The 11,708-nt window shown below is 36.3% G+C and overlaps 2 protein-coding genes across 3 annotated transcripts; both read right to left on the bottom strand.

Moving 5' to 3' along the window:
- Nucleotides 1-659: 659 nt before the first annotated feature.
- On the bottom strand, nucleotides 660-4,979 carry LOC105791997 (DNA repair endonuclease UVH1). 2 transcript variants are annotated; one of them, XM_012620346.2, is made up of 9 exons: nucleotides 4,050-4,979; nucleotides 3,690-3,913; nucleotides 3,466-3,557; nucleotides 3,159-3,320; nucleotides 2,051-2,812; nucleotides 1,734-1,844; nucleotides 1,389-1,649; nucleotides 1,078-1,301; nucleotides 660-996 (listed from the first exon to the last, which is right to left on the bottom strand). In XM_012620346.2, exons 1-9 carry the CDS (start codon nucleotides 4,907-4,909, stop codon nucleotides 786-788), a joined length of 2,907 nt encoding a protein of 968 aa, XP_012475800.2. In that variant the 5' UTR covers nucleotides 4,910-4,979; the 3' UTR covers nucleotides 660-785. The 2 variants fall into 2 exon arrangements, with proteins under 2 accessions (XP_012475800.2, XP_012475802.2); XM_012620348.2 differs by having other exon boundaries at nucleotides 3,466-3,554; nucleotides 4,050-4,978.
- A 229-nt stretch (nucleotides 4,980-5,208) lies between these two features.
- LOC105791998 (uncharacterized) lies at nucleotides 5,209-7,588 on the bottom strand. The gene is made up of 5 exons (XM_012620349.2): nucleotides 7,032-7,588; nucleotides 6,549-6,647; nucleotides 6,417-6,461; nucleotides 5,906-6,043; nucleotides 5,209-5,734 (listed from the first exon to the last, which is right to left on the bottom strand). The coding sequence occupies exons 1-5, from the start codon at nucleotides 7,416-7,418 to the stop codon at nucleotides 5,372-5,374; spliced, it is 1,032 nt and encodes a 343-aa protein (XP_012475803.1). The 5' UTR covers nucleotides 7,419-7,588; the 3' UTR covers nucleotides 5,209-5,371.
- Between the last annotated feature and the right edge of the window lie 4,120 nt (nucleotides 7,589-11,708).

The raw sequence follows: 11,708 nt of genomic DNA, 5'->3' as shown, positions 1-11,708 counted from the left end.
TCTTTTTACCATATCTATTTTTTTATACAATACCTAAAACTATCCAAAATCTCTCTCCAACTCTTAAATAGGAGGATAATACACTTCAGCACACTCGAACTCACATCCTCCTGCACTGGCGACAATGTCAATGTCAATCGAGTTAAAACTTAGATTGTTTAATAAAGGCTAATATAATCATAAAAGAAATAAAATTAAATAAAAATTAAATTTATTCTGATAAATAAGTGGTCCCTAAATAAATTATCATTTTCCACATTTTTCTTTTGTAGAAACTGAGCTATTAAATAATTTTCCAATGCTTTAAGTGACTTTTAATGTAATATTATCATGCTTTAAATAATTTGATTTCTTAAAAAATTTAATGTTTTAAATAACTTTTATGCTACATTTGATTGGAATATTTTTTTTCACATATTTTAATCATTGGTTAGTTATAAACTAATCAAAATTAATAATTTTAATCACTCGTGACTTATTTGTGACAAAAATAACGAAAACTTTACTTATTTTGAAAAAATTTATTTTTACAAAAAAATTTACTTATAACTTAAGTGCTAAATGAATTGCATTTAATTTCTTAGAAACTTTTAATATTTAAAGTAACTTGTAATATATTATATCTATGATTTATGCATTACTTTTCATGTTTTAAGGGATAAGTAATTCTTTAATGAAACTCAAATAAGAATCTCACAACAACAACAATTACCAAGGGGGTAACTAATACGTTAATGAAGTTATGGGGAGATATTACTACTACTTTTTTGACCTAAAATGATAGGTCACAACAAGGTTGGATACTTAGCATCGAGGAAATCTCTTAATGTCTGGGCAGCTTTTCGACCACCCATTAGTTCAGCTAGCTTCTCTATAGGAAGAAGTGCAAGTTCAGCCAAGCTTTGACATCCATCCATTATAGTCCTGTAGTTGGAATCTGTTACTCCTGGGAGTCGTCTCAAAAACTCAACAGCTGATGTATTGTAGTTTTCAGCTCTGTAACATAGGGGAATTACTTCTTATACTGGAAGAAAGATCTATGAAATGCCGAAAAAAGAAAAAGACCATGCAGCTTACCTAACATCATTTTCTATGATACCCTCTTCTGAGGGTACACCAACTCTCATTGCCTTTGTCTCATCGGGTTCATCCTGATTTGCCTTAAGAGAAGCAAATATATCAGCAGTTGCATGTAAGCTCCGAGACCAGATGATTCGTAGGCGGGGAAAATGCAGAACAAGTAATGACAGTTTGGATATGATATTAGTTGGTGTTACATCATCACCAATATCACTTGCAGACTGCATACACCATTACAGCAAAACATTAAAGGGCAATCCACTAACTTTCCTTTTATCAGTCATTGCAGAAGACTGAATTCATGTTACCTGAAATGAAAAGCTTTTGTCTTGTGAAAACTCAATTAGAAGAACCGGTATTCGGTAATAACGAACCATAGTTTCCACTTGGTGGTAAAGACGACCTGATGTGAAACTCATAAAAAGATCTTGAATGCTTTTCCTTTCAACGCAAATAAGTGGTGAGAGAACATAATCACCAACTTCTAAGGTTACTGGGATTATACGCATGCCCTTCTGATGAAGGACATTCGGAAGACTACTCATGAACTCTCTCATGTCCACTATTACCTGCAGTTAAAGTAAATCTGAATGAAACAAATTTTCGAGCAAGCAAACAAGGGAAAGTACTTCCAAGATGAAAATATAGTCCACCTGCATTTCCTTCTCAGCATCCTTTCTTCCCCCAGCCTTTCTGGTGATTGAGTTCTGGGAACTTGAACCTTGTATCTCCGATGAAGAATTTAAACCAAGGCAGAAATCGTTCTGAATAAAAAAGGGAAAGCATGCGAGGCATAATCAGAGTAATTACTACTTAAACCAAAGAAAGAAAAACATTCACTCACATTCTATGCTAAAATATTTCATTAATTATCTGTTATTATCAACGACTGATCATTCAAAAAAAATGAATGTAAAGTAGTCCCCACTACAGGTGACAGATAAATAAATACATAATATCATATTCATACCTGATCAACTGGGATCATCATCATTGATTTCTGCCTGATCAAAGATTCAAATGCTCCATTTTCTCTACGGATGCTTGCTTCAAACTTTTGGACTTCAGTAGAAGCATCATAGAAAAGAAAATAGACCTTCACCTTTTTTCCAGGATTCTCAGCTTTGTAGACTTCAATCTCCCTAACAAAAGTCATATCTGGATGGTAAACAATAATTACAGATGGCTTTAAAACATCTAATATAGGCTGCTCTCTCTCCAAAGCATGAAAGTGAACTGGTGGTAACTGCTTAGGGTTGTCCGCTTTTCTATCATTGTCAATATTCTTCCCAGAAACCCCATCAACAATTACAGTAGGGTTGATTTCATTTATTTGGCCTCCATTTTCTGACCCATAAACTTCAGGTCTATCACCGTTTGCTAGCTCAGTATTATTGGAGCCATCTTTATTCCTAGCATGGCCTTGTCTAGTCCTTCCTCTTCCCTTCCCTTTCCCATGTCCTCTGCTGCCAACTTGAGGTTCAGGATCTTTTGCAGCATCCTTTTCCTTCTTAGCTTGGTTTCTTTTTATCTCTGCTGCTGCAGCTAATAATGCATCATTTTCCTGCTTGCATGCACTGCTAACTTCGGCATTCCGGGCAGGTGTTACAGCAACAATACCATCAAGAATCCCATAACCTTTAGGAGCTTTGGGTTTTTTCTTCTGAGGAGTTTGCACACCACGAAGTTCAACTTTGCTTAGGAGGTACTTTTGCCATTCATCCCTCATGACCTTCAAAAGAAAATATGCAATGTCAATTCTACTAGCAAACATGGCAACCTTTAATAATTCTCCCCGTAGATTAGATTCTCAAGCAGCCATAGCATGAAGGGATACTGTCCAGCAGTTACAATACATCAATTTTATAATTAATGAGATTTATGAAAACATAAGAAGTGATCCCCCCTCCCCCTTCCTCTCCCTCTTTAAAGTTTCTACCTCCCAAAGTGCAATTCTAAGTATAAATTAGTTCCAGAAATACTTTTACTGGCTTGAAACCAACAATTTCTTAAAACCATTCGAAAATAACATATAAATAAAGGTTCCTATTAATTTACTAAAAATGCAATAATAAAACCTTTTGTGAGCCATTAGTAATGCAATCTTCAAGTTGCATGCACGAGCACTCATCTTTGCATGCCACTAAAATAATACCATTATTGTCCTCTTCAACATCCAACAATGGTTCTCCCGATGATGCTTGCTTTTTTCTTTCCTCTTCTATCTCTTCAAGGACCTCCTATAATAAAATATTTAAACTATAGAAGATGAGAATAGAACACAAGAGTATGAATGGCATGCATCACAAGTATAGTAATTTGCAAGACACATAAATTGAAGTGAACACGGAACACAGACAGCACAGATGGAACTCACTCACTCACACGTAACACCTTCCACTTTGGAGACTCTTCCAAAACTTCTTGAAGAACCACTCCGTTACTTGTACTTGTAGATGAAGTACCAGCAATTGCTACTTGTACAATTAAGTGAGAAAAGTTACAGTATCAGAAAGCTTTGAAATGAAACTTTTGTTGTCAGTATGCCATTGTTAAAATTCTGAAATGAAAACCACAGTAAGACAAACGGCAGAGTGAATTCAACTCACCTTCATCATTATTGTTGTCATCTTCCTTCAATTTTCTCTTTTTTCTAGCCAAGTTCTTGCTAGGCGTGCTAATTTTGGTATCATCAGACTTTGCAAAACGATAAACACGCTTCTTTGCATAGTCAAATACCTTATAACTGGACTCTGCGAATATCCAAACGGATCGAAAACTCTCTGACACTCGAAGAGTATCCAAATACTTTAGATAACTTACTGCATCATACCTACCCAAATAAATATACAAGAAATCAATGTCAACATTCATAACAATACCCTTTAACCATCAAGTCAAATGCATTATAAAATCATAATTAACATGAATTCAGATAAAGAAAGAAAAGGGGTCCTTTTGCTTAGTACCTAACAAGATAATCCAACAACTTCCTCAAAGTTTTCAAATCCGAAACGAGTTGTTTCGTCTTCTTCCCCAAAGTATGCCAAATGGGATCCAATTGCCTCCTCACAATCTCATCAAATGACTTAAACAACCCATTCTCCACCGTTAGATCCTCCACATCAACCTTATTAGTTTTCCTCATTTCCTTCAAGCAAGCATCCATAACTTCCACAATGGCTTTTTGAATCCCCAACATGCATTTAGTCATCGGCACCCTTATATCCACCACTTCCGGCGGATTCCTCTCCAATTCCTCCGAAACATTCACTTGAAACCTCGGCCAAAGATGAAGCTTCCTGATGAACAAACTCTTCATCGTCCTCTCCGTTTTCGCGAACCCAGAAACCATAGAGTGAGGCTTGTCTGAAAACGCGTAAACAGAAGCATTTTTGTTGAAAGTCTTGATGATTCTGACAATGAAAGATTCAGTTGAGCTTTCGGAAAGCGAATGAGCGTTAAGGAAAACGATACCGGAAATTAAGGAAGTTTGGGCCTTTTGGGTTAAGAGGTCAACAATGAGGATACGAGGGGAGAGGATGAGGATACGGTTGGAGGAGTAGAGGGAGAGGCGGTTAGAGGAAGGGAGATCGGCGGTTATCTCGGAGAGAGGGAGGTCAGGGGAAAGGGAAAGGAGGAGGGATTTGAGGGAGGAGGAGAGTTGAGGCGGGTGGAGAAGGAGGAGAGAGCCGCTGGATCGGGAGTGAAAAGAGATGAAAGAAGAGAGGAGTTTTGGGAGGGAAAGGCCGGAGGAAAGGACTACGAGGCCGCCATTTGTGTCTTCGAGGAGGTCGGAGACTATTTGGTCATGGAATTTTAGGACCATTTTTCAGGTCTAGGGTTTGGCGGGAAGACAACGATGAGGAAGACGGTAACGGAGAGAGGACAAATTTGGGGGTTTTAATTTGAATTTGGATAAAGCAAAACTTACTATTCCAAGTCAATTAGTCAAAGTTACGAAACGCCGTCGTTTAGGTTAATTTTAAAGTGGAAGTCAATTAGTCAAAGTTACGAAACGTTGTCGTTCAGGTTCATTTTAAAGTTGAGATTTGTTTGATCGAGCGCCTATCATCTGATGAGCATTATGAGAAGGTGGAAGAGTTGCTCTAAAGAAGACAATCCAGCTTTTATGTTTACAATTAATTGATCGAGCTTTATTATCTTGATAAACTCATGAGAACAACAAAATTACCCAATACCTTCACGTTTCTGTTTTGAAAAAAGGGGGGGGGGGGCATAAATATTACAGTACAGTGTACAAACAAGCAAATTAAGGGTATACCAGTTTTCATTCTGATTTCATATTTGTGTTAACATCTCCAAGACTCTTCTTCATTCTTCTCATTACCAACGGAATGGGCCTTTGTAACACCGATACGTTAATGTTGTTCCAAACATCAGATTTGGTTGGGAGTTGTGCGATTTTCTCCGCAATCTCCATGTCTTCAGAAAGAACAGAACCGAATACAGTGTATGAATTCTTCCATTCTTCGTGGTTCGCCAGGCTTATAAAGAACTCTGGACCAGAGCCAATCCAGGCAACTGATCCCCTTCTTATGGTAGGGCAAACCTCCATCGGTATCTTTTTGAATGGGGTTCCTTGGGCTTCAAGAATTCCTTGGATCAGCGCGAATGGTGGACCATAAGAAGCCTGTAAATTTGTGAGAAACTTGGTATTAGAAACATAAAGCATCTTCAGTAGCTAGAAGCATATGTTTTAAACAATTGAGTTCGTAATCACACAAACATGTATGAATCACCCCTACTTTTGTAACCATAGCAGCCATAAGATAAACAAGTAGATGCTCTTGAAATTCCTTACATCTTTTATGTGATTTCCTTGTGAATCCCAAGATTGTCCTCGGCTCTCTGCACGATATATTTGGCAACCCGCACAATGGCGCAATGTCAACAACTCGAGAATGTAGGTCACAGAATATGGAGCACAGTCTGGGAAAAGCTGCATAAACAAGGAATAATTGGTGAGTGCAAGGATCTTTTCACTTACATAGAACTCCAAACTTGTTTCGAAAAGGTCTTATTAAGTCAAATGACTTCACAGTTCGCAACAAGAATCATCTTCATAGTGAATTGAACGTGCCAACCATAAGAATGAAAGAAACAGGAAAAATATATATTCTAAATCACGCGTGCTAATAAGATGAACCGTAATAATGCTAAGCTCAGTTATGTTCATCTTTCTTTCTACTTTTCTTCCTACTACTCTAGCAGGAAAATAGCTTCTCAATGAGCTGCTACTAGCAGTGCCGAACACTATGATTCGACAAGATAAAACAGTCGAAACATAGACTTGCAGAAGTAAAAGAACTCACCTTTATATGAAGAGTACCATATTCTGTTTCCATCTCAACAATACCCTAAACAGAAACAAGTAAGAACGATCATCAAAGAGCAGACAGTGACAAAAAACAATTAAAAAAATCAGAGAAACTTATAGTGTATACCTCTCCTTTCCCGAATACGATCCCGGATGTCCAACTAACCGTTTGACCTGCCTCTTGCCTATCGGGGCACAAAGTATCTTTTTGTTTCTTCAGCCAACACTAGGGAAACAAAATGATAAATATAAGACTATGGCTATCTTGATTCAAATTTTAACATAACATTTGCATTACTTGAGAATATGACTAAGGCACTAAGCAGGCAAATAAAATGTTCCAGCCTCATTTAAAAGTGCATTTGGCAAAGTGAGATTGCTCCAACTTACGTTCAGAGATATGAAAGCAGGTTATCATTCTTGAGGAAATCTGCTAATTATTCTTCTCAGATCAATTCTCAGTCAGTAAACTAATGTATTCACCAGGTCAACTCAAACAAGCACGACCAGAAACATTCAGTGAAGCGAACCTTTAAGAAGAGGTAAAAATACTGATCTAAACGAAACCCTTGAAATCCAAACAAAAAAGCTAAGTAAAGGAAGAACTCACCTCTCCAAATCTCGACCCACAGGCATCCTTGTTCCCACAGAAGACCCAAGTATCGCACAAGCAAGGCCCATCATTGCCACTACACATGGCCTTACAAGCCTGGCAACATTCCACAGAGGAATTAAACTTGAAGTCAGACCCCCACTTCACAGCTGCACCCCACAGCTCCAAATTCTCAATGCCTCTGCAACACTCGCCCTTCTTTTCCCCAAAATCAATACCCGCCACCGATTCCAAAGACTCAAAGCTGGAATCCTGAGGATTTACGGTGGGGTTCAATAGTGTGGAAACAACCGCATAGACCAGAAGACAGGAGAACAGAGCCACCAAGAGGAGGACGAGAGAGGCGAAACGGGAGTGTTCCGGGTCGTTTGGCCTACGAACCATTTGAGACTAAGTGGTGAAGAGCAAAACCCGGAGAGGAATTTGGAAACTTTGGATCGTGAAATGAGACAGCGATTTGGTTTTGGGAGGGAGCGTTGACTGTGAAAAACAGGGGAGAAGCGAAGCGAAGCAAAGCAAAGAGGAAGCACTCTTGGACAACTATTACTATTTAATTAACTAAGTTTCCTTAAAAGAGAGAGAAGGCTGGTGGGTCAACTTGCTTTGCTGGCTACTAAGTTCACTATAACAATTGTCTAGTGTCACGGGGTTAGACCTTTCATCTCGCAAACCGTGTGGCCTTAGGCGATCCGTTTGCTCCAAAAGAATAACAGAAAGAGCGCTTGCAAAGTGTTTGAGTAAATGCTCTCAATTCTTATTCACAAAGAATAATGAAACAATTCAGGAGTGAGTACAAATGAGGGGAGGCTCTCTATTTATAGTTGAGCTCCCCCAAAACTGACGGTGAAGATACAATTACATCGACGGACGAGATTAACCATATCCCTTTATTTTAGGGATTTACAAGATATGCCATATTAAATCTAATCTAATCTTTACAAGATACGATTCCCTCTATCTTCTAAGATTAGTTACCATATTAGCCTAAGTTGTCATCTCTTCACTATCGGGCCAACCAGGCTTCAATCTGACAGGCTTCTCAAATATCTCTTTGAATCGGGTCAGTTCTCGTGGGCCAAATGATCCCCATCTAAGCAATAGACCCCCATTGGATGCATTTGGTGCGATGGTCACGCTTTGAAGCTGCTGACCGTGACATTCTCCCCACCCATTCTATAGCGTCCTCGTTGTGACTTCAGAATGGCACTAACTGGATTCGCCTCGGTCTCGTCTCAACGCCTTAGCCTTCCCCTTCCTTCAGGACTTTTGCCTCGGCTTACGTCGCTTTTTCACTCGAACCGTCCTACTCGTTTGTACATCTCGATGACAAGAAGCTATGTCGCTCTCTTGCCCACATTCTAACTTTGCTCGAATAGAATCCTCTTGAGTCGCCACACTTGGCTTCGCTTTGCCCACAGTCTCTCGACCTCTTTGCTCAAGAACTTCGAAAGGGCCCCTACGTTCTCGCCAAGTCAACAAGTTAGAATGCAAAACACTATCATAGTGTTCAGAATGTACCTTCGCATCTACTCTGGTCAACTGTCCCTCATGCATCACTTCTTTTCCCTTGAAGTCCGATGCATCACCCACCTCTCCCATAGGTGGAAGCCTTGTCGATGACTCGGCCAACTCTGACGCTTCACTCAACTTGAGCCTCATTGGTCCCAGCTTCACTATTTTCATCGCAACTTTCTCCACTAAGTTCGATGACAAACTCACCTCTTCCTTGGGTGGAAGCCCCTCCGACGACTCACCAAGCTCAGACATTGCCTTTCTTTTGACTCCGGCTTGCTTTGGATAGTTCAACTGTAATAGCCCAATTTTCAGTAGTGTCAGAACAATGATTTGAGATCACTAAATTCGATGAAAAAGTTAGAAATATTTTTGAATCAGTGAATTTTGTGATTTAAAAGAAATTATTAGGTAAATTGGGTCAAAAACGAGGTATCGAGACCTCGATATCATAAACTGAGCCGTAAATATTTTTATAAATATTTACAGAGTGTCAATAGGATAATATTAAAGTTTCGTTAAGAAATTTTAACGTTTCGATAGTTAATTATGAAAAAGGATTAAGTTGTAATAGGGATAAAAGTTTAATTATAGATTAAAGAAAAGTTAAAAGGACCAACTAGGCAATAATGCCTTTTTCCAAAGTTGAGGCGGCATAAGTATAAAAATCTGAGATTTTTATGTGTTAAAAAATATTATTATATTATAGTAATGATTATGTTTTTATATTATATTATTATTAATATATTATATTATATTATATATATACATAAAAGAAAAGAAAGAAAAGAAACAGAATAGAAGAGACGAAACAGAGAAAGAAACAGAGAGCAAAACGGGCAGAGAAGGAAGGAAAGAAAGAAAGAAAGAAAGAAAAAGAAAAAGGGAAATTTAAGGTTTTAAGGTTCCAAGCTCAATTGGTAACTCAAATTAAGTCTTTTTCTTATAATTTTTGAGTTTTTGGAATCCTAGAGATAAATACTACTTGATTTATGTTGATATTTTGAAAGTTAGTAGATTGTTAGACATGAGTTATGTTGAATTAATTGATGAACTAGAGGTTAAAATGATTGAATTTTAAGTTAGAAGTTAGTAAAAGATTGATTTGTAAAATAAAATATAAGTTTTGAATTGATAGGGATTAAATTGAAAGAATCCCGAAATTAGGGATTTATGGGGAAATTGAAGAATTAAACTGAGTTTATAGTAAGAATTAAGAGAGAATATAGAGTTAGAATGGAAAAATAAAATTAGTATTGATAAGGGATTAAATTAGAATTTGGGTAAAGTTTAGGTATACGGGAAATATTTTAATGAAATTGTGTATTAATGATTTTTAATTGTTTAATTACGTAGCTAATGTCGTGCAAGAGTCATTGCCAAGAAAGGAAAGGGGAAGGTGATCAAGGAGTGACTCGAGAAAATTTACGGTTAGTATTACCATAATTCGAATTTAATTATTAATTGTTAAAATTTAAATTAATATACATGATAAGAAAATTGAGGTGAGTATCATGATTGAATCGAATGAAATATATATATATATATATATATACATATTGATATTGAATTTATTGATAGTAATTGTTGAATTTTGAATAATATGTTTAGTAAATAAAAATAAGGAGAATATCGATATTTAATTGAATGAATTAAAATATGAATTGAATAAAAGTGAATTAAATTATGAATAAGTGTGAATACGTGAATTGAGTATTGACTGAAAAGTGGTTTGATTGAATCGAGGTATGATTTGTGAAATATGTATTGGTCTTTGAATTGTATATTGATTTGAAAGTGGGAAGTGAATTTGAAATAGAAAATATATTGAATCAAATGGTGATTAAATTGTATAATGATTTGAATTGAAAGTATGAGAAAGTGATTGAATTGAAATGTGATTCGAAACCCTATTAACTAGTCGGTGAGTCGGATATAGTTGGCATGCCATAGGATTGGAAGTGTTCAGGATACTTGACCTTGAGTCGATGAGACACTAGGTGTCATCTTGTTACTTCGGATAGATTCGATGAGGTACTGGTACCAACTTACTTGGCTTTGCCGATGAGACACTGGTGTCAACTATTGCTTGAACTATCCGATGAGGCTTTGGGTGCCGTCTTGGTGTGTTTGGTTGGATCCGTGTATCCGCCAAAGTCCGAGTCATGTTAATAGGGGAAAATAAAAGAATTGAAGTAAGAAATGATATTGAATTATGAATTATGTGAATATTTGAAGGTATATGGATTGGAAATTAAAAGCAATTTGAATTGAAGTAAATTGATTTGAAATAAGACATTGAATTGAGATGTGAAAATGGAATGTGAGAATTATGGTTCAAGAAACAAATAATGATAAATTTTATGAAATAGTTTTTGGTAATATGAAATGATGTAAAATGACAAGTGAAAATAAAATGATTTGAAATAGTGAAATAATATGTGAATTTAATTGAATACAAGTTATTGAATTTTATTTATGGATTTAATGTGTAAATTGAGTGTTAAAAGATTATAAGTGTAAAATTGAATATAAATAGAAATGATAATGAATGAGTTGATGAAATGATTGAGTTTGTATGGATTGGAATGAGTTATTAGAATGAGATGTTGAAAAATCCAATAAAATTTAGATAGTGAAACAAGGTATGAATACAATTAAATATAAGATTGAAATATTGCTTATTGTTATTAGTGATCAAGTTGATTTAAAGTATGAGGCAATTAACGAATAATTGTAGACATAAATTAAATGTATATAAATTATCGATTAAAGTTATTAATTTGAATTATGGTAATACCACTGAGTATTCCCATACTCAGCGTCTGAGTTGTTTTAATGCTTGAGTTAGTAGAAAACAGTGTTCGGTCCAGCATCCGAGTAATCCCGACCTCGAGAAATTTAGCGATGTATTTTTCTTTTGATAACGTGGCATGTACCTAAGTAATGTTTATACCTAAGTGATGTATAGGATTAGTCAATTTGAATGTTTGTATCTATGATATTGCTAAAGGAAGATGTGTGAGTATGTGATAATGTTTGGCTTTTAAAATGGTTAAGTATGAATATGTTTGGTAATATGTATGTTTAGATGATAAATCATGCATGGAAATCATGAAAGAGTAAAAATTTGTAAAGAAACAGATTTCAAGCAGCTACAGT

The sequence above is a fragment of the Gossypium raimondii genome, chromosome 8 (genome assembly GCF_025698545.1).
Source record: "Gossypium raimondii isolate GPD5lz chromosome 8, ASM2569854v1, whole genome shotgun sequence".
NCBI classification, from domain to species: Eukaryota; Viridiplantae; Streptophyta; class Magnoliopsida; order Malvales; family Malvaceae; genus Gossypium; species Gossypium raimondii.
The sequence above is the reverse complement of the archived record's forward strand: the minus strand, read 5'-3'. Positions and strand labels throughout refer to the sequence as shown.